The sequence below is a fragment of the Atractosteus spatula genome, chromosome 9 (assembly GCF_055471065.1).
Source record: "Atractosteus spatula isolate fAtrSpa1 chromosome 9, fAtrSpa1.hap1, whole genome shotgun sequence".
Classification (NCBI taxonomy): Eukaryota; Metazoa; Chordata; class Actinopteri; order Semionotiformes; family Lepisosteidae; genus Atractosteus; species Atractosteus spatula.
In genome coordinates, this window is record NC_142714.1 from 37,651,772 (window position 1) to 37,674,250 (window position 22,479).

Genomic DNA, 22,479 nt, shown 5'->3' on the forward strand with positions numbered 1-22,479 from the left:
CAAACGTGTTAAATATCTGCAATATTGATACAATAGAACATATTCTATGTTATATTTTGATTTTCAGAAGGTTTTTGATTAATTCATCAAAAATATTAACTCATATATTGCAGGCAGAATAAGGCAGAAATAATAATAAGGGGACCTGGTTCAAGTATTCAATATCCTCAAAAACTTTGACAAAGTCAGCCAATGGATTTCTTCAGAATAAACAGTGAAACTCAAACCAGACGATACAAGGGAATTGTGTGTAAAACAAATGTGTGGCCCTATTTTACACATAGTGTTGTGGGTTTCTGAAACAAGTTACTCAGCTGTGCTGTTAAAGCTGATACCCCAGTATATAAAGTATGAAGTGATGTACTCTGAAGTCATAACTGTTAATTGACATCAAATAAGCAATTATTTAATTCATTTCCTCCTTTACAATCACAGATTCCTAACAAACCCAAAGACTAAAAGAACACAATTATGCCACATGTGTAATGTTCAAAACACTTATTCAAGACTTCCACACCATATGAACAATCATAACTACACATTAAAAATCTGCACATTAAAAATTAACAGATAGGGAGTTAGCTCGACGATGAACATTCCCATGTTATACAGTACTTTTTCTAGGAGGCCATGAAGCCTTTAACATTTGTGAAGTATAAACTGCTTAAGACATGATAAAAGCATAAAATCAAGAAATTACTGTGATCACTTACTGGCAACCAAATGAGATAGATTAATTGAATGGCTGAATGGCTTTATTATGTTCTAATTTTAATTAACAAATTCTTTGCATTTATATAGTGATTTTATTTCCAAAGGATCCCAAACTGCGTTACATATAGGAAAGTACCTGCTAGTACTATATGTGCCTATAAGGAGACTCTTATAATAAAGTGTAACCATATTTCTTACCTTCCTTAGTAGTTTGTTAGCCAAAGCAGTCAGTAGGACAGTGATCTCATTGCTGCTGAGCCTGTTCAGGTGCTAGCAGGTGCTTGATCTTTAGTACCCTTATTTGTAGAATGCAGTCTGTACTTTCACCAACATAGGTGAGCAAACTAAGAAAACAATTTCTTTGCAATTTGTATGTGTTATGGTCACTCAGCGCAATCCTTTCCTTTGTAATTGCATTACATATACTTGGTTTTTGGTAAAGAGTAAAAATGTTTATTGTGCTAAACCTGTTTAAAAACAAATTACTTATAGCTTTGTTTACCTTTTGCTCAAAAACGATCTGCATTTTTATATAAAAACTATTAAACATTACAATGTAAAACAATAACCATGTTTTGAAAAAAATAAATGTTATGCTGCTGCAAAGGAAAACTTTTTGGGGAGGGAATCTGGAATTGTTTGTTTTTTTATTAACTTATACCTATCCATTTGGGAATCATTTTCTGCTACAGTATGTTGTTTCAGCAACAACGTCTGCACGTCTAGGTAGAAAAATTATTCTCAACTAGCCTATCCATCCTTTGACACACTCCCCACTTGATACATGCTTTGACACACTGCAGTCTCCACAGAATCTAACAGGAGAATACACCCCCATAGCTCACAAACATCCTTCACATTCTGGGAGTCACTATTTACTGACAAGCTAAGTGGAACCCAAGAAAATGTACACTTTTGCTTTGTGAATCCTGGTGGTGCAGGTCTGCCACTCTCCGAACAATTCAGGAGCCCCCAAAATGAGAACTTTCATTGTTGGTATTGCTTTTCATGCACTCCAGCATACCAGCACAGACATCCACAAACATATTTCCATTACTGACAATGTTTCTTCTGTCTTCAGGTTGATCCAAGGTTTGTTGTGTTGTCCTTGATTTTGATGTTAATCATCATCTTCTGTTAGGAATTAAATTAATGATCTCAGTCTAATGTTTAATTTTAAACCTATACTTTTGAATCCATTTATTTTCAGAAAACTTACTTTGAATTGCATTGCCTGAAGATGATGGACCTAAGTTTTTTGACAGAAGAAGAGCAAGAAATCTTGAGGGCTGTAATTGTTAAAGATGCTGCACTAAAGGAAACGGAGTATAACAGAATTAGGTAATAAGTCCAGGTGGCTGAGCTCTTACGATATCATAACTTGCAACGATCAGTTACATAGAGCTGTGCCAGAGCATAGCAGGTAATCCAAAATTACGTTGTACTTAATATTTTGTACTATTGTTACAAAACCATACTGCTTTAGAGTGCAGTTTTCAAAGTTTTGAAAGGTAAAATATTTAAATTAGTTTTTCATTCCTTAAAATACAGTTCTGTTAACATATGGAGGTGCTTTTATTTAAATTTCATGAATTCAAGTGATCAAAATCAAAATTAATTATCTGTATATGATTATCTGTTAATTAATAATCTCCTAAATATTAATTATTTTGTGTTCTGCTGAAATTGATTTATTTTTTTGCACAGACAGCTGGAAGCCAAGCTTCATGATGAAAAGCAATATAAACTTGTGACAGGAATATGGTTTGAGGAAGTCAAAGAGATGCGCTATCAGGATGGTCTCAATGGGACTGACCTTGTGCGATCATCACTGTGGAATAGTGGCATACAGGGTAAACTGCACACTTTAGTTTCCTATTGTGTTACATTTCCTTTCCTGTCTTACTGTTCCACTTTTGCTTGAATGGTATTGTTTTATCTGCCAATGGTATTGTTTTATCTGTTTTATCTGACTTGACTGGTGGAACAATTGACTACATAGAAAATGACTGGATTACAGGAATTCTATAGTTAATATCTCTATTGTACATGTAATTGTTTTAACACTCTCAGAATAATAACCCCACTCAAATCAGGCCAAATGTGCTCTCAAATGTTCAAACTGGGAATTACATAGTTTTCCTTCATTTTGACATAGATTTGGCAAAGTTAGCCTTGAAGTAAAGAAATTATTTGTTTTTTACGGGAAGATTTTTACTACTGTTTCATCACTGTGTATAGTATTGCATCTAAAAAGAGATTTATTTTATTTTGTGTTGCCAATCTATCTAAAATGTGAACAGAAATTCATCAGAATGTTTATATTAATTTATATTCAGAAGCATACAAAATAATGGCCATTTTAATCTGGTTTTGTGTTACATTCCTCAATTCAACTTCAATTTTACAATCTGTTTTGCCTGCTTAAAGCTAATACTAGTATGTACTGTAATTTCAAAACATGAAAGTGTTCCATCTTACGCTCATATTTCTTTTGTACTACAGAGAACAAAATCAAGGACATTTATTCCTCAGATTTCTTGCCTGGATCTAATTAAAATTCATATTCTGTATATTCTGTATTTGTATATCTGTATATTCTTTATTTGTACTGTATATGCTGTATTTTTCTTCCATGACACAAGTTGAATGTTTTGATGTAAAGAAGCACAGGAATACCATTCTTGAACAATTCTTAATATTAAATTAGTAAATTCTTGTATTTTTTATATATATTTGTCTTTTTAAGATTACTCTAGTGAAACCAGCAGTTCAACAGAAAGTGTCTATTTGGTACCATATCTTGGCCCAAGAGATGATAAAGTTACAGAAGCTAGTCAGGACTTTTCTTACAGGTAAATTAAGTTTAATTAAGTGTGCTCAGAGGATGTTCTTTGTTCATCTGTTGTATTATAAATAACATTTTAGACCATATGTATGTAAGGTCTATTTTTTCATATGATAATAGCTTCCACAACACCTTTTCCAGTTTAAGCAGGATAATCTAATTTCCAAGAAGCAGATACTTCTGAATTCTGATACAAATTTGCATAACGTAATTGATTCTGTTTGAGAAGTGTTCAAAAAGTTTTTGAAGTGGGATATGCAAAACAAACAAGAGCAATATGGTATGCAACATTTTTAAAAACATAGTGTGTTGTTGTTATGTCACATAGTCTGTAAGGATAACTGAGGGAACCAATGATAATAAAAAAATATGCAAAGACTACCTGTACTACCGGTACATTTTTGTAATTTCATGCACAGATAAAATGATAAAAACCAAGAGGAATAATGCCTTTTGTGCTTATTTTACATGAAAATTTACAACATCTTCAAAAGCAGTGGAGTATACAGTATGTACAGTATAAGCAATTTGTTTTTTTCACAGGTTTGCTGAAGATATGAGGGAATATCAAGAGAACCTAAATGCCCCCAAATCCATCTTAAAACCACAACGTCAACCACCCTCAATCCCTTTTTCTTCTCCATCTCTAATAGCCGAAGCAAGCAAGGTGAATGTGGTCTCTTTTTGTTCTGAAATGTTAATAGGAGCCCACATTACAATAAAGCACATTTGAATAAATGTGCTCTTATGTGCGAATTCTATATCTTGCATTCAAAACCCAAGCAATGGAAAGCCAGCCTTCCAAAGCAATTGAATTTATCTGACTTGATTGTATGTTAAAAAATGTAATGATCCAGACTTGGTACTGAATATGTAGTGGTACTGAATAGGATTACATGCAGCACACAATGTGATTCTGGATAAATTAACTTTTCTTCTTAATCAATATTTTTTCTTACACCCCTTGAATTGGAGCAGACTTGAAGTGCAAATAAATACACATCCCTACTATTTATAATTCTTCAGTCCCTGTTTTTCAAATGTATAGGGATAAATAATTGTGGATATGTTTTTATCAACAACAGCACCTACCCCTTAGCAAGAGCTGAGTGTGGAAAACAGTCCTCTCTAGAAAGAAAGGTGTAATTATGTACATAAAGAGGGAAAATACTCTATAGTACATTTTCAAAGGGCATTGTACCTTTTGCAGAAGTGTTAAGTAAAATACCATGAACATTTCAAATCAAAAAGTTTAGTTTTATTTTTTTTTCCTTTTTTGGATTTTGCAGGAAATGACTTCTTATGTGGGAACAGAGCAATCTTTCTCAAACACTGCAGTCTTAAGAACACCCATACAGACATACAAAGGTGACTCTCCTACTGTTGTCTATTCTGAAGTAGATTATTTGTCATTTTTTAGTGAACATTGAGGTAATGTTGGCACAATGTAAAATATTTACAAATTGCTTGTAATATTTGAATTATCCCACTGAACATACACTGAGTCTTTTGATATCATACAGTACATGTAAATGATTATTTGCCTATTTCTTTCGGAATTAATAATGATATCGAACTCTAAAAAATAACTAATTTGTCTTCTTTTGGTTTTGTTTTTCTTCCTGCTTTGATAAAATAAACATTCTGAATAACTTATCAATCTTCTTCTTTCATCAGTTGTTTCAAAAGTTGTTTCACTGTGAACTAGAATCACAGACAATGTCGTCAGCAGAATGACTCTCATTGAATCAGATCTAAAAAAGGAATACAGTATAATTAATTCAAACCACCTTTTGTTTTACAGAATATACCAATCCATCAGTGAATCCCACACACTATTCCAACACCGTTCGACCTGAGCAAACTGCTAACTATGAAGTCCTGGATTACAGTGTATTGAGAGAATTTGGGTCTTGCAGCTCCTCAGAAACTTTTGAGAAATCTTACACACCAACAGATGAGGAACACTCTCCAGCAGACCTGTCCATTCTGCCAGGCAGGGCAGAGGAAGCTAATACAAATGAACAGGTACATCTACTAAAATGGCTTAACACTGAAGACCCTGTGAGCCTTCCAAGACTGCAGAGGTCTATATCGCTCCAGCCATTTAGGAACACAGCCTGCAGAAACCTTAGAGAAGACATGATTAGGAAACTATATTTCCTGAGAGCTTCTGAAAGTCCATTACACCATGGTTTCAATTTCTCACCTGGACCTTCCCCAAGAGTTCTGCCACCTACACCTGCTCCCAGGTCCATTCCTCATGCAAAAACTGAGAACCCAGTGCCAGTACCAGATGACCATGACCATTTAAATGAAACTGTTGTGGAACACCTGAATGAGGAGGAACCTCCAACAATTAAATATGGGACACATGCTAGAGCCCCATATCTGGCACAAACGTCTATCCTAGAACAAAAAGAAGAAGAGGACTACTCTGCAGAAACACAAGACTTCTTAAACAGCATAACAGAGGCCTTCAGAGAAAATGAGAGTTTGAACAGGGACCCAATGACACCTTGGAAAACATGTTCCAAACAAGCAATGCTAAAAAGCAGTAAAGATGAAACAGACAGTGAAACCCAAAGAACGGAGAAAGCTGACACCAGTGAAGAGTCTTCTGAGGATGACAGTGCAGGCCAGAAAAATGAATTTGGTTTGTACAATTTTTCTGCTGTGTACTTTTTTCTCAACTGGGCTGAAATGAAAATGACACAACATCATACCAAAAATATTTGTTTATTTTCTGTGTTTATTTGTTTACCAGAAAGGGTGCTATACTCTCAACATGCTGGCAAAAGAGCAAAGATAAATATAATTGTTCAGTTTGGTTGTTTTTTTTTGTGTGCCCTAGTGTCCTTTCCAGGGATTTAGTCCTGCCTTACATCCCATGCTTCCAAATTAGGATCCCTACTCGGGAATAAGCTCTTTTATCATCTTGAATGGACAGATCATTTGTAAATCATTTCACTAAACATGTGATACATGTCAAATGAGATGTTTTGCAGTACAGTAGGTTTACAGCTGCATTTCTTTTGAACTACATTAACATTTCTTGCCTAATTCCTGTTGAACAAAGTAGTGGTTCTAAGAGATTGTGACACTGACACTGCTTAATCTGAATTAAACCTACTCTTCTTCCAGTTTATATTTAAATTTTTGTATCAGTTTTGTTTGTAAGAAAACATATTTGCCATGTAAACCTTTATTCAGATTTGGATATGTTTTTTCATTTTAGACTCACAGAAAAGTGCATCTCAAGTTATGGAAGCTTTGGCCAGAGCTCAAGCTACAAAAGTAAAATTCTGTTTCCCTGAGAAAAGTGAGTATGGTCACCATTTTAGATTGACTTTAATAGCCTTTTTTAATAGTAAATAGTAAAATCAAATTCACAATCCCACCTGCAGTTTGAGGGAAGTCAAATGTGTGAAGTAAGTGTTAAAGAGAGAACATTTGAGAAGTGTATATGACTATTGATTTTATTATTTTCTTTTCCAGCCTAATTGCAGTATAAACTGTAATATAGCTTGTAATACACTTTTAGAATATTGACCTAGCACTATATACGCAATGCATATGGATTCAGATATTGCAAATAGGCATTCATCTAAACATTTAACTGACTATTAATCATGTAAATGTGTTAATTGCACTGCAATTCTCAGTTATTTGCTATATTCTTCCCTTTCTCTGACAATACCACTCTATACACCAACATCTGTACCTTGTCTTGTCTAACTATAATGTTTACACCTTTTGAAAAATTAAAGTTACTGCAAGCCAACAGTAATGATGATGGAAGTTTAGCTGACCTGCCACTACGGGTCATTAAGGCCTCTGTTGTCTGTACATAAGTTCTCATGTGGTAAATTAATTGATCAGCTAATTGGTGAAGAAACTTTTAACTTGTTCCAATACTTATGCTCACCTAAAATGGTGAAATAAAAGGTGTCATTCTGTACTTTTCCCTCATATTAATGTTTTCATGTCAAATCCAGATTACTTGTGTATACAGCAAAAACAGCAATATGCACTTCACTAAGCCCCAAAACCTACAGAGTGCATTTTATGCCTTAAAACTGTTCCACTGTGCTTGACTGGGCACACATCTACTTTAATCTATTGACAGGGAAAATTACACCAGACATTTTAATTTTGATTTTCAATGTGGTTTAGCAGAAAACATCCCACAAACTGTTTACATCACAGGGAATACAGGCAGAAAAGTGGGAACTGCAAAAGAGAGGCAGTTCCCCTCCCTAAATCCCATTCTCGTGCCTGATAGGAGTATAGTGTAACTAAAAATCAGGAGTTTTGAAAGCATGGCATGGAACCAATTGCATGAGTTGTGTCATAGGTTTACAAGACCAGAATATCAGAGATATGTCTAACATTGTGGACCTCTTTTCTAATAAAGTTTCACCAAACATTGTGCTGATATGGAACAAGTAATAGGTTTATTCCATGCTGAAAAAAAGAAGAAAGAGAACACAACGTTTCGGCCGTGGAGCCTTCTTCAGGTGTGAGAGAGACAAGGCAGTAGGCAAAAGAGATGTAGCGGGAGAACAAAGGCTGGGAGGGAGGAGGAGTGAGAGGCGGGAGCAGGGGACAGAAAGAGAGGCCAATCAAGAAGTGTGAAGTCAGAATGGGTGTAGAGAGGTGTGAAATGAAACTTCCAATGAATGGAGAAAAATTAAAAGAACAGTAGTATGTCATTAAGAGAAGGGAGAATGTGTGATCCTAGCTGCAGAATGATTTTGGTTTCGGTAGTCTTTCTGATGTATGAGTTCATAAAAACTGTCTTTGAGAACACAGATGGAGAGATTAGAGTGGTCGTGGCTGTCAGAGGTGAAATGAGAAACAATGGGCTTGGAGAGATCTTTAATCTTCACAGCCCTGACGTGTTCTCTGAAGCGGTCTCCGAGTCTCCTTCCTGTTTCTCCAATGTAGATGGCTGGGCATTTACTGCAGGAGATACAGTAAATAAGGTTGCTGGAGGTACAAGATGCTGTCTGGGTGATCCGGAATTGTCCTGAGGGGCCTTGAATGAGTGTGGTGGTGGATGTGTACTTGCGGGTGATACAGCGAGCTCTGTTGCAAGGGAATCCACCTGGTGTGGATGGTTGTTGAGGGCGGTCAAAGGAGCTGTGAACAAGGAGGTTACGCAGATTAGGTGGTCGGCGATATGAGATGATAGGGCGATCGGAAAAGAGGGCCCCAATGGAGGGATCATCCTGTAGGATGTTGTGGTTAATGGTCCTGGGCATAGGAAGTGTGTTAGGGTGGTAAGGGAGCACCAAAGGAATGCGGTTGTTACGGCGGGAGTTCCTGATCGGGTTGTTTTTGGCTCGGGCAAGGGCCCTGTCAATCACACTGCTGGGGTATCCTCTGTTGATGAAAAAGGAGTACATTTCGAGGGCTTGGTTCTCGAAGTCGATGTCGTCGCTGCATAATCGTCGTAGCCTAAGGAACTGTGAAAAAGGAAGAGAGTTTTTAGTGTGGTTGGGGTGAAATGAGCTGTACAGGAGGTAGCTGTGTGAATCCGTGGGTTTGTAATAAACTGAAGTGGACAGTCGGGGGTAGTTGATAGAGAAGTTGATGTCTAGAAATGGAAGAGTAGTGGAAGATATGTTAACCGTATATTTGAGGGACGGGTGGAAGTTGGTGAAATGGTGCAGGAAGAACTTAAGCTGATCATTGGAGCTTGTGGCGGCACCGACGCAGTCATCAATATATCGTTTGTAGAGTTCAGGGACATAGCCAGTGTAGGAAGTGAAGAAGCATTCTTCTACCCAGCCGACAAAAATATTGGCATAGCTGGGTCCCATTCTGGTGCCTCCACTGCCTTCATGGCAACTCCACTGACCTGTTGGTAAAAAAGATTATTGAAAGAGAATTCAGTGTGAGGACCAATTCTGCAAGGCGTACCAGGGTGTGGGTGGGTGGATCAAGCACTGTGCGTTTGTCCAGCGTGTGCTTGAGGGCTGTAAGGCCGTCATTATGGGGAATGACGGTGTACAGAGATGTGATGTCCATGGTAAAAATGTAGCATTCGGTACCCTGAAATTGGAAATCATTAAAAAGTTGGAGCACGTGGTTGGTGTCTTTGATGTATGAGGGAAGATCTTCAACCAGTGGTCTCATGAGGTAGGCAGAAGTGTCAGTTAGTTGTCTATAGGCTTCAAAGATATATAGATCCTTACGCCACACCACAACAGCGCCTCCTTTGTCCGCTGGTTTGATGACGATATCATCCCTGTTGCGGAGAGACTGGAGCGCCTTTCTCATTGGGTGAGGTTAGACCTATGTTTACTGGGTATAGAGAGTGCCTTGGGAGCTTGATTAGTGCATTGGTTGATGAAATAATCAACTGGTGGAAAACGGCCAGAGGGGGGAGTCCAACAGCTCTGTTTGGGATTAATGTTGTTAATGACATCAATAACCGGGTTGTTATCAGCTGCCTGTGAAGAGGAATTGTCGGCAAAATGTGCTCTGAGATGGATCCTGCGGTAAAAGCGGTTAAGGTCGACACTGGTCTGGGGGATATCCAGCTTCCTGGGAACTGGTACAAAACTGAGCCCTTTGCTGAGGAGGGATCGCTCATCCTGTGAAAGGGAAAGATCAGAAGGTACAGTGACAACAAGATTAGGGTTGGTGAGGGTGTACGTGGTGTTGATGCTGTTTACTACTCAGGGTGTTGATGCTGGATCGACTCAGCTGTTTATATTGTGCTGATATAAACAGCTGAGTAGATCCTCCTAGGTATCAAAAGATGGAAAAACATACATTCACTATCCAATTATTCAGTCCATTATCTGGTTATAGGAAGAATATTCTACAAACGCCTACATACATTTATATCTATATTGCATCGATGTAAACAGTTCATGTGGTGATAGTGATATATGGAGGTCTTGTGGAGCTGCAATTCTGTAGATGCCTGCATCTGGTAGCATTGCTTTAGGGACCATCACTCAATAATGCTCAACCCTATCATAATCAATTGTTCAAGATAGTTCCTCATGTTGATGAAAAATGAAACAAATAGCTCATTATTGGCTCTGACAAACATTAGGCAACATCTGCCCAGTTTTCCAGGGAGCATTCCCTTTTCACCAGAATAAACAGTTTAGAAATAGTATTACAAAAATAGATGTTGTGGTTACCACCTTCCCTACTATAGTCTACTAACCATAAGGAAAACATTACACACTTTTATGCAAGTGCTTACCCAGTTACTAAAGATCAGCATGTTTTTGTACTAATTACACCCTGCCTCACTCACACATATACAGTACACTACATTTAACAGTTATTTAATTATTTGATTAGTAAACTATGTGCAAGTACTTGCACTTCTTGCCAAAGCCTTTGGCCAAAGACCCTGTTGCCATCATGTCCCCTGAAAGGAGTTTTAAAAGCACAGTGGCTGGTCTCATATGCAGAGTTATACATTGATGGATATGCATTTCTATATCAACTCTAACAAGCTCTTCCAGAAGCTCAAAAGTAACGATAGTGCTCCCAATTGTTTTGATTAATTTCAATTAATGAAAACATTCATTTATGACAAATGACGAAAAAATCTTTCTCAAAGATTAAGACAAGAAAAGTGCCAAGAATTTTCTTTCCTTGTGCAGAGTACCAAAGATTGTACTTAGATATGTAGTTTAAGTACATTTGCAACTTGGAAAACTCTGTATATGAAGACAATGGATGCACACAGATTCTTCTTCACATCTCACAGATTCTTCAACCAAAGGCATGATTCCCTCCTTGCCAAGGCTAGCAAGAGGCTGACTGTCTTCATTTTCTGCTCCCTGCACTCTGTTTTTCTAAAAGGACTATTTTTATGTAATACAAAGCCTTCACAGTTACTGTCTCAGACCTGATGACCCCTTAAGAAAGAAAAGGCTTGAAGAAGAAAATGAGGTGCTACACCCAGTGATGGGTGAAGACAGTAATGCTAAGTCCCCAGAAGAGTCACAACCACAGAGCGAGAGAGGTTTGCAATCACTGGTGTCCCCAGAGGCTCTGAAGAGGGGATTGTTAGGACCACGGACTGAGATCCGTGTCAGGTCTTGTAGACCCTATGTGATGCGGTAAGAGCTGGAGAAAACAGGAGGCGTGGTAAAAGGAAACACACAGGGGTTTAATAGTGCACAAAATAATAGTGACAATCCATGAGACAGTGAGTGGGGGAGACAAAGAATAGCATCCAAATCCAAAGGAAGGTCAGGGCACAGTCTGAGAGTCCATCAGCGAGTAATCCATCCTGGGACGCGACAAGGTTAAAATCCCCGGGAGGGGGGAACACACGAATAGACAAAACATGGAGGTCCAAAGGTGACAGGGCGAGATCCTCCAGACCCTGGGCTCAGGAAGTGGGAGGTGTCGGGAATGAGGCCTATGCCCTCAGGAGACCAACGTAGGGTTTCCGGGTGCCAGGTGGGCCTCGCGACATCCTTACCCTAATAATGAGCCCCGAGGACTGGAGGGGCTAGTCTTTAAATAATACACCTAAGAAGGTACACCTCGGGAGCTTAACAATCACAGGAACAATAACGGGAGTAGTGGAGCACCCTCTAGGGAGGGATGTCGGGCGTGACAGGGATGGCTATTGCCAGGCTTCCAAAATGAGGGAGAAGGTAGTAGACAAACGCCCTGTTGTCTACTGACACCAAGGGGGAAAGCTGTCTGTGGAACGGTGGATCTTTGGTCTGCCGATGACCTACTAATCACCAATTTATTTGTTTAATGCTTTAATCCTAGGAGACTTGTAGTTGCAGCCATTTATACGACAGGGTAACTTATTGGAACAGCTGGGGTGAAAGAGTAACAGAGAAAGAGCTGTAAGAGGGCAGAAGGTAAAGACAAAGTGGAGATTCTGGTCTTCACCACATTCTGCAGAGAGCAATGGGGAGTGACTCGTTGTCCTCAGTCACCTGACCAATTGAAGGAAGAAGATAGGTCAGGTGACAGTTAAAACCTGGAAATTGAATCATCCATTTATCTGAGTCTTCCATTCAACCTATGCTGCCAAGGAAGAGAGCAGGGACTCCAAGTCATGCTGGGTTTTTTTAAAGCATGCACTTTTGGGTTTTTGTGATTTTATTTTTGAAAAGGGTCTCAAATGAGACTTGACTGTGATGTTGGTATACAGCTTAGCTGCCCAGCTACTTTTTACGAGAGATAAGAAGAAATGTAGTTAGAGCTCAGATATAGTTTTTTTTTGTTTTCTGCTTTTTTAATTTAATCACATTGTCAGTAAAATAATGCTGTTTTTAAGCTCATGGTGCCTTTTTACATATGTATCTGTTTTCCCTGAAACTAGACTGTTCAACAATCGTGTTATGGCAACCTGCCTCTGTGTTTGCCACACTTGAGATAACAAAGTATTGAGATTACATCATGTGCTCTGTTCTTTAGGCATTTGTTATGTGTTTGAGTAAAAATTACCACAGCAATTCTGTTAAGAATGTGTGTAAATAGCCATACTAAAAGCCATACGAATAGCCATTTGCAAGAACAGAAAAATAGATATAACCATACCTTTCTTGAAGATTGCCTGGTAGTTATTAGCGTGGTTGAAGACTGATTGAAGATTGCCTGTATGTAAGACAAACAGGCCCCAACTTCAAAATCAACAAATTAGTCCAGAAAAACTAGGAAATCAACTGTGGACAGGTCACGTCCTGGAAGGAAGAGGTACACCACAGCAGTTCACAACCATTACATTTGTAGGATTCACCTGCCTGATCATTTTCAGGCTATAGGGGCTACAGCATGAGGAATTCTAAGAATAAATAACATTTACATCAATCAGTCCATTTGTATTTATTAAAATCGATTTCAATCCTTTAAACGTTTGGGGGCCATTTGACATATCTGAAGCAAGGAAAAATGTGTAGAGATATCTCTAGTGAGTATTACGCTGACTGTTGCATTATTCAGATCTGTGGGGTGATGAAAGAGTGATGATATGAGGAGGAATTCTAACATAAGTTATCTGATTCCACAGTTCTCCTGTCCCAAATTCCACACATTGAAATGCCTGTAGAATAATGTCATTGTTAAATTCTAGATAGGGCTTTTGATGATATCCAGTAATTTCTGTGGATTTGCAGCACTCCAGTGCTGCTGTCGTGACAGACTGCTCAGTAAGAGCCCTGGAACACCCCACAGCAGTCAATTCAGATGCTGAGCTGGTCTATGCATCAGTACTGCAAACATGCTGCAAGCATTGAGTTAATGTTAAAGGTCATTTACCATTCATAACATAACTTAATAGTGTTCTCATTTTAACAGTGAGTCAAAACTGTGTGTGTGCATATTAGCTATAATGTTGATATATAAATAATTAAATTATTAATTAATAATTATCTTTAAATTATTATTTAATTTAATTATAGTTGAATGCTGATTTTCTTTTCTGCATCATTAGATGCCACATAGCATTATTGAATTACTAGTTTTAGGTAAGGCAGTTGATATCGTCTACTGGTCAAAGCCTGTTTTTCTATTCCTTCACAATTATAGCAAAATTCACAGTTCCCCTCACATTTTATTAATTTAATTTATTAAATTTGCAGTTGAGGAGAGCATTTCTCTGGCTTTAAGACAAATACAGCAAACAAACTTGAAATGTTGTCATTGTGACATAATTTTGTTTTTTCTGATGAATCCAGCCATTGATGTTTCTGCTTGTGGTCAAAATGTTAGACAAATAAAAGTTTTATCCTTCCTCAGAGGCATCATTGCAATAGTATGAGAGGTAATGCTCAGTATGAGAAAAACCACAGCGTCAGACATTTGGTGTCTGTGCTCTGCTGATGAATCAATGGTGACTGAACAGCTCTGAATTAGAATTCCCCCTGAAAGGCTGAAGTTCATTTGAAGATGTGTTTTTCTACTGTCTTCAGGTAGTGATGCTAACTAAATAAAAGGAGTACAATAAATCTAGGTATTTCCACTATCATTTTTATTAAAAGTTAGTTAAAAATTGTTTAATAAATTTTAACATTACTAAGGCCACAAACTGTCATGGATGACATGCATGTATACTGTCATGTATTCTTTTGTCTTTGTGTCATTTTAGTTTACTACTCTCCAGTACTTTCTTACAACGATTCAAGACAAAAAGATGCAACAGACCAAAACACATTAAGATTCCCAAAGCCGGACTCAGTGGTAAGAAAAGCAAGTTATTTAAAAAAATAATTTCCATACTAAAATGTTAGAGGTTAGTGTCATAAGTTAGTAAAATGGCTGTCTTCCTTGTTAGTGCAGTGACTATTAAAACCTCTGTTTCTGCAAGTTTTGCATTTGCTTTAAGAAGTGAAGGCATTAACAACACATCAGGAGAAACTGTATTTTTTTTACACTATCTTCAATTTAAAAAAAAATGAAAAGCAGTTTAAAAGCTTAAACAGCGACTTACAAAAATGGTTATCATGAGACCATCTAAATTTCAATGCATGCATATTATTGTCAAAAGGCAGAATCTATTTATAGATGAGTGAGAAGCTGCATCAGCATGTGTATCCTGCAAAGATACATGAAGAAGCCTTAGCGCCTGAAATGTTGTGTCTCTTGTTTGAAGCAGGGAATTAACCTTTACTTGTTTGTCTGTTCATATCTGCCCATCTGAGTTTCATGTTTCCTGGCATGGTCAAAGTAAAACAGAGAGGGAAATGGTGATTAGTTATTTATTAGACACTGTACTTTAGATTGCATTGCTGCAAACCACTGCATTTTTGTTTGTGCCTTTTGCGATACACCATCACCCACATTAGCTCCTCAATGTTTACCAGCCCTGATCAACCCTGTGATGCCACGTTTTAGAAAGAGCAGGTGTAGGATGGAGAAGAAAAGGCTCTGCCAGTACACAGGTGGAGAGTGCTAGGTGCTTGATCAGATGTACAGTCGATGTACTGTTTAAGTGGAATTTAAGTATACTGTATCAGGGTTATCCTCATGGTACTGTGGTAATTCAGACAGCATGGACATCTAGCTGCTGACTAGAATGTCCTGGGTTCAATCCCAGGTAGGGCAAGTGGTTTAGCTTGCTCTAATTCCTTTCAGACAGCTCCCAGGTCCACTCAGTCTGCTTTCCAAGTGAGTACTGGAGGTTAATACTTCTGGGGGTAATAGGCTGGCTGGAGTGTGATGCTGACCCCATCACCTTCAGTGTTGGATGGTCAAAAAATTCCCCATGGGCCTTTATGGCCTGAAAAGGGACCTACCTACCATGGATATCCTTGAGTTCTTGCGTTATACGTAATGGGTTTAACCCATTATTCATCACTTTGCCTGATGTCTACAGAGAAATGATTTTGTGGGTGGCTCTTTGACCTTTAGGCTCCATCCATGAAACCATGAAAACCTATTTGTTTAAATATACATGCATTAAAAAGAAAGTGTGCATGGAAAAATCATGTTTCAAAATTACAGACACGCATTAGTGGGTTTAATTATTATTTTCAGGTTTATAGTTGCATATTGAATGATAAATATATGGAGAAAAATAATACATTTTGGTGCCCCCTGACATTGAGATATACAGAATGTGTCTCTTAGCAATAAAAACTGCTAAGTTGAATGTACACAAATTTTCTAAAACTGATTTTCAGTTTCCATTTAAAAAAAAAGTGTAACTCACAAAACTGTGAATGTGACAGTCAGCCATGTTTCCAAGGATGTGTAAAGTGTGTATATAAAGTGTGTGTATGTGTTCCCAGGCGCATGACAACAGGACTGGGAGCTCCAGTAGTGTTGGTTCCACCAATTTTGAAGACCAGGCCTGCATTCAGTTTCACCTTGATTATTCTCCCAAGACCCAGGAGTTTCAGATTTATATTGCCCAGTGCAGAAACCTGGACAAGGTTAAAGTGCAAAGAGGAGACATTGACCCGTTAGTGGAGCTCTCTCACTAATAACTGTTCAGTATCGTCTTTCTTTTTTTTTACTTTGGTAGTATTTATTCAATTGAACTGTGCCTACAACAGTGAAATTTAACGAGTGACACAGCTGATCTAGTGACCATGCTCAGGTTGTCAATAAAAACACATTTTTTCAATTTAATATTATCTTAAATTCCAGTTTTATTAGTATTATCAATATATCTTATTTGACTTTTGCAGAATTCATGGCTGTATATTTTTGAGTGAACTTAAACATTGGTTCACAATATTAAACTGAAAATTTAAAGATTCCCACACTGTATATACATGAAAAGAATTATATCACTATTTTTCTGCATGTGTGGTATTAGATAAATAGATTTTTGATATTGACTCAAGGTTTTTGGACTGGCATCACATCCAGGACATACTATATCTTGAGCCCTTGTGCTCCAGCTCCCCTGTGACACTGTATCGTATAAAGTAGTTAAAAATGAATGAATGGACTGAATGTTTTGGAATCAGTTTGATTATTTGATAATTAAGTGACTGCTGCATTGGCTCTCAATGACCAGAAGAGTGAGAAGCTGATCGATGCACAGCAGATGAGGTAATTTACCCATCTGAAAATCAAGCTTTGAAGAAACTCAAGAAAGGGAAATACAGCAAGGAACAAATTTGCCTGGTTTGTGGCGAGAACAATTTACTTTTGATGTTTATATATTTGAGACTATACTAAATCAGCATACATTTGATTATAAATGACAAATTACATACAAATAAGTGTAAGTGTCTCCATGCCAATTGCTAAATCCAATGCTATGTACAAGTGTGATGTGCAAGACACGACTTGTACATAGCCTTACAGAATACAGAATTTTTAAGGATTTTTTAATATTTTGTAGTAGCCTGCAATACATTTGTACTAGGATGTCACTTGCAGCCTTTTCTGTGGACCAATTCTGATCACAACATTCCAGCAGGATAACAAACACCCTCATGCTCCTAATGTACCAATGGTTTTCATATGAGATAAGAATATGGCTGTTAAGCTGTTGATACCCCACGTGTTCCTAGTTCCTGATTTGATCTTATATGGTATCTTTCTGGACTGTTGATTGACGTTTAATTATTTACCAAGAACTTAATTAACTAAGGTAAACAAAAGTAAACTTTATGTTTGTTTGATCACTGACTCTGGAACCCCTACATCTCAGCAAACATGCCCTCTGCTTTAAAGCTGGAAATGTTAGACACCTCCATTGTCACCTACCTCAGCCTGTAACAATATTGTAACAATTGGTTTTGTTGTCATCACCTGGGTTCACTAGCAGCAGCTTCCCCAGTCATACACATCTCCCTGTTAAACCTGCATTCCTTACAGATATGACTCAACCACTCACCCCAACTGTGACAGATCCTGTCTTATCAAAGACTCCCCAGTGTTCAGCAGGCTTTGGCTTGGTAGAAGCACTCCTTCCATCTGTGGCAAGGCCATTCTCTGGGAGCAGGTTTTTTTGGAAAGATGTGATCACAAGAGATACCTTCAACAATGGTTGAAGAGAGGGCTGGGATAGTAAATGCATCAACGGGACCTGGATTAGCCCTAATTATGCTTTCAATTTGGTCAGCCACAGGTCTGCTTTTTTGCTTTGGATGACTTTACATAGTGTCTATGCTAGTGTTCCCTTCAGAGCTCAGAGGGCCTGGTAGATGTATACAGAAGTCTAGGGCATTTCTCTATACTTTTCCTCTTCTGCTGCTAATTCCACCCTTCTTATAGAAGGACTCATGTAAGGGTATGAATGTATGGGTTAGCTACTTCAAGGCCAGTCACGACATTTTCCAGCGAGGTGGGACCTACTGTACTCTCTCAGGCAAGGGGCTGGTTCTGTGGCATCCAGCTTCCAGCTGGCTCCACCTGTAATTCTGGCCCCACACCATCTGGAGGTCACAGCACTATATATAATAATAATCTGCTGCACTTAAATAATAGCTGCTGCCGTCTATACTTTGTTTTAAGGTTAAGCTTGGGAATATTTATAGAGATATGTGATCATTCCAGAATCTGATGATGCTCCTAGACAGTAATGTTTTAGCAGACAAATTGAGAATGGGCACATGTTTTTACAGGTTTCTCTAACTTAGATTTATGCTATCAAATTTAAAGATTTAATAACATGTTTAAATCATCCTTCCATCCATTTTCTAACAGCTTTATTCAATACAGGGGAGCCAGATATTATCCTATCTCACAATTATACAACACGCAAGGCAGGATACACCCTGGATGGAATGCCAGTCCATCAAAGTGCACACACAGACACATACAACTGACCAGGTCCAATTTTCCCAGAAGCCAACAAACCTACCAGTATGTTTCTTGGACAGTGGGATGAAACCAGAGCACCTTGAAAAAACCCATGCAAACATGGGGAGAACATACAATCTCCACACAGAGCAAATTGAACCCAGGGCTAACCAATGCAACACCATGCCACTCATGTTTATATATCATTCTATGTAAAAATAAATGATGCTGTACGTAGTTATATAGGTATTTATAGGATTATACAATAAGTTCTCCATTGTAACACAAGCTAATTAACTCACTACAGGAACTAGGATTAAAATTACAAAACATTTTCTTCATCCATTTTAAGATTCCATAAAGTGAGAAACCAAATGTTTTTGTATAACACATTTTTTTATTTTTTAGGTATATCAAAACATATTTGCTCCCAGACAACAGCAGGACAACAAAAAGGAAGACCACAGTCAAAAAGCAAACAGCCAACCCCATGTTCAATGAGATTCTGAGGGTAATTTTATTACCTGTTTACAGATGCACTTTTGTGTTAGTTGCAGATGTTTAATATGTATACAGTATATGTCTATACTGAGCATCAAAAAGAGTATGAAAAGTAACATCAAGGTTTTTATTCATTATTCATTTATCACTATGCTTTATTCATGTATGTTTTTATAAAATGTTCAACTGCATATATGGGGTATTGATTAAATGTTTTAGCATAGTTTATATTAATTAATAATGCATGGCTGTGCACTATAGTAACTGTTGCTTAAGCACAGTGCATACTGTAGCGCTGACACGCACAACACGCCCCCTGTAGAGTAATCCTCTCAATGTTAATCTCTATAGGTAATTTCCAGTGTCATATCTGTTCAATTAAAAAGCCAGTACACCTGCTACAAACATATTTTTATTTTTCTGACAATGCCTTTTTCATTTTGTTGCAGTTATACATGTTGATTTTGATGCTCAGTAAATACAAATGCATACAATACATGTATGTATTTGTTTGTTTCTTTGTTATTCATAGAGAAAAGTTATAATTGTCATTATTAAATTAATCCAGAAAATATGAGGATCACATTTATTCAGACCCCTGAAGTAGTATAGATTATTAAAAAATGGCTGAAGGGATTTTGTGACCATTTCCCCCAGTCATGATTGCTCTAAGTCCTTCAAACCCCTTGGTTACCATTTTGTAAACTGAGTTGAGACTAAAACTCTTCAAATTTCATTGAGGTTTGGAAATTGAGATGGCCAGTTGAAAACATTTATTTTGTGTGCACCTAACCCCTTTTTTGTTTATTAAGATCTTTGAATCACTGTCATGCTAGAATATCCATTTGCTGCATGTTAAAGGGAAGTAGGGCTTTGTCCAAAATGTCCTGGTACGTGTTGTAGTTTATGATATTCAATGTCTTAACAAGGGATCCAGGTCCAGCAGGGGCAATACAACCCCAAACATAATATACTCCATGCCGTGCTTCATAGTGGGCAGGAGTGTTTTCTCAACATGAGCATCACTTTTTTATATTATACATTATGCTGGTGAGCTGTCTGAACATAACCACAATGATGCATTCTGCTACTGAATGATTGTTGTGTATTACCACACTTTATAGCCTTTATGGAAACAGGAAGCCTTTGGAGGCCTCTGAATAGTTCTAGAGGTTTCTTTTTCAGTTCCAAAGAGCATAATGTTATTGTATATTTGATTTTGAATAAATGTGACCCTCGTGTCCTCACCTTTTCTGGAATTCAGTTAGTTATGACCAATATGAATGTGCCCTGTGCAATGTAATTATCATTACAGTATAACTTATTTTAGGTTTTTTAAGCAAGACACGTGATTCAATCTCGTTTTGTTATTTGATGTTTTTGTTCCTATTTCATATTTCATTGGGAGTTTGAATAAACATGAAGGAAACTGTGTAAGTGTTACACAGTTTTTTTTTTACCCAACAGTTTTTTTAGCTTAATCTTGAAAACTCAAATCATTTTAACAACTCAAGGCACAACATTCTGCATCATGACTGTAAATGATGCATCATTTACAGTTACGGTATTGTATTACCATTATTCCTTTTGCATGTGGAAACATGGGTAAATTAGGCCATTTATATTATATTTAGTCATATATCAGGATAACAGAAATTAAAATACACACTTACAGATATCCAGTTTGACGTGTTATTATAATTTATTCAGTGATATATCTTATACATAATATGTATGGGTCCTTTTAGACAGTTCTGCTTTCCAGGGTAGTGAAATGATCAGAATTAATTTTTTTATTCATGATTCTTTATGACTTCTGCTTACTCTAAAAAATAACATAACGCAGGAAGTGGGCCTTCGTAAAAAATATACCACATTCTGCTTATAACTGATCAGGGAGAGAAGAGATGGCATTAAGCCACAGTGGGTTGTGGGGATGAACTCCAACTGTGGGATAGGTGAAAGGCCTTTATATATTGCCAACTTTGTAAGTATATCTCTAGATCTAGCAAGTTTTTGGAATTCCCAACGACAAGATTTTGTCTAGATTAGCGAGAAGTCTAGACTAGTATCTTACGCTGCTGGCACTAGTGTCTCAAAGAAAGAAGCAACCAAGCTTTTGAATTATTTCAGGCACTTCAAAAGCTTCCTGGTGACTCATGCCAGATCTAGCAGAAAACATCTACAGCCTTAATAGAAGAGGTTTTGTTCTTCATGGACATGGTTCTGAGATTTCTCACATCTAAAATACCAGACACTCATAGACTGTGCCCCGTTCTTTTCAAACTCATCAGCTTCCTATACACTTATCATGCTTTATTTTCATAACAGTGATTTGTAATGTTTTTTCTTCACAGTATAAAATTGAAAAGAACAGCTTGGTGAGCCACATACTGTCCCTTTCAGTCTGGGATTATAATATGCTGGGGAAGAACCGATGTCTCGGGGAACTGGCTGTGGCTCTGAACACCTGGAATTGGAATGACAGAGCACAGATGTGGTATCCTCTGAAATCATGTGTAAGACATCGCACTGAAAGCACTACATGCTGAAAGGAGGAACTTCATTCCTTCCTGCCTTTGTGTTAGTTAGAGCATGATAAATATTTGTGTTAATTTCACACGACAATTAATTGAAATCTCTTTATTCCACAAAAGCTTCAAGCATAAATCAGATTTTCTCAGTAATATAAAGCTGCAATTAATCATATAAAAATTTAAATAGATTACTGATAACTGAATAGATTACTAATCACTGTAGAACATTCCTAACATATGTCAGGGAGATCAGACATTTTTCAGTATGCTTTTCATCTAAGTTTGAATTCAGTATCTTTATATCATGTTTTATTGCCATTACTGTATTTCTTTTCAGATTTCGTCAGACAATGGTTCAGGTCTGCTAGCTTCAACATCAGAACTTAATATATAGGTTAAATGAAGAATTAACCAGCTGCATATTGCAAGAGAGGAAAATGCTGAAAAAGTGTACAGACCTACATGTACAATTTTGGAGAATACTGAACCAGATGGAAATTGCTATGAAAATTGCTATTGCAAATGGAAGAAATATTTTTTTAGAACATTTTTAATTAAATGGCATGAGATTATAATTAAAAGAACAATCCTTTCTGTTTACAGTATGTACAGTAGATAAATTTCAAATGTATATATAACAAAGACATTGTATTCAGTTATGTCTTA

General features: G+C 37.3%; 1 protein-coding gene across 1 annotated transcript; it reads left to right on the forward strand.

Moving 5' to 3' along the window:
* Positions 1 to 1,954: 1,954 nt before the first annotated feature.
* On the forward strand, positions 1,955 to 22,207 carry LOC148828529 (synaptotagmin-like protein 2). Its single transcript, XM_088924596.1, has 12 exons — positions 1,955 to 2,055; positions 2,422 to 2,567; positions 3,464 to 3,569; positions 4,106 to 4,229; positions 4,852 to 4,930; positions 5,367 to 6,218; positions 6,801 to 6,884; positions 14,661 to 14,752; positions 16,303 to 16,475; positions 19,184 to 19,286; positions 21,634 to 21,795; positions 22,151 to 22,207. Exons 1-12 carry the CDS (start codon positions 1,955 to 1,957, stop codon positions 22,205 to 22,207), a joined length of 2,079 nt encoding a protein of 692 aa, XP_088780722.1.
* Positions 22,208 to 22,479: the final 272 nt, after the last annotated feature.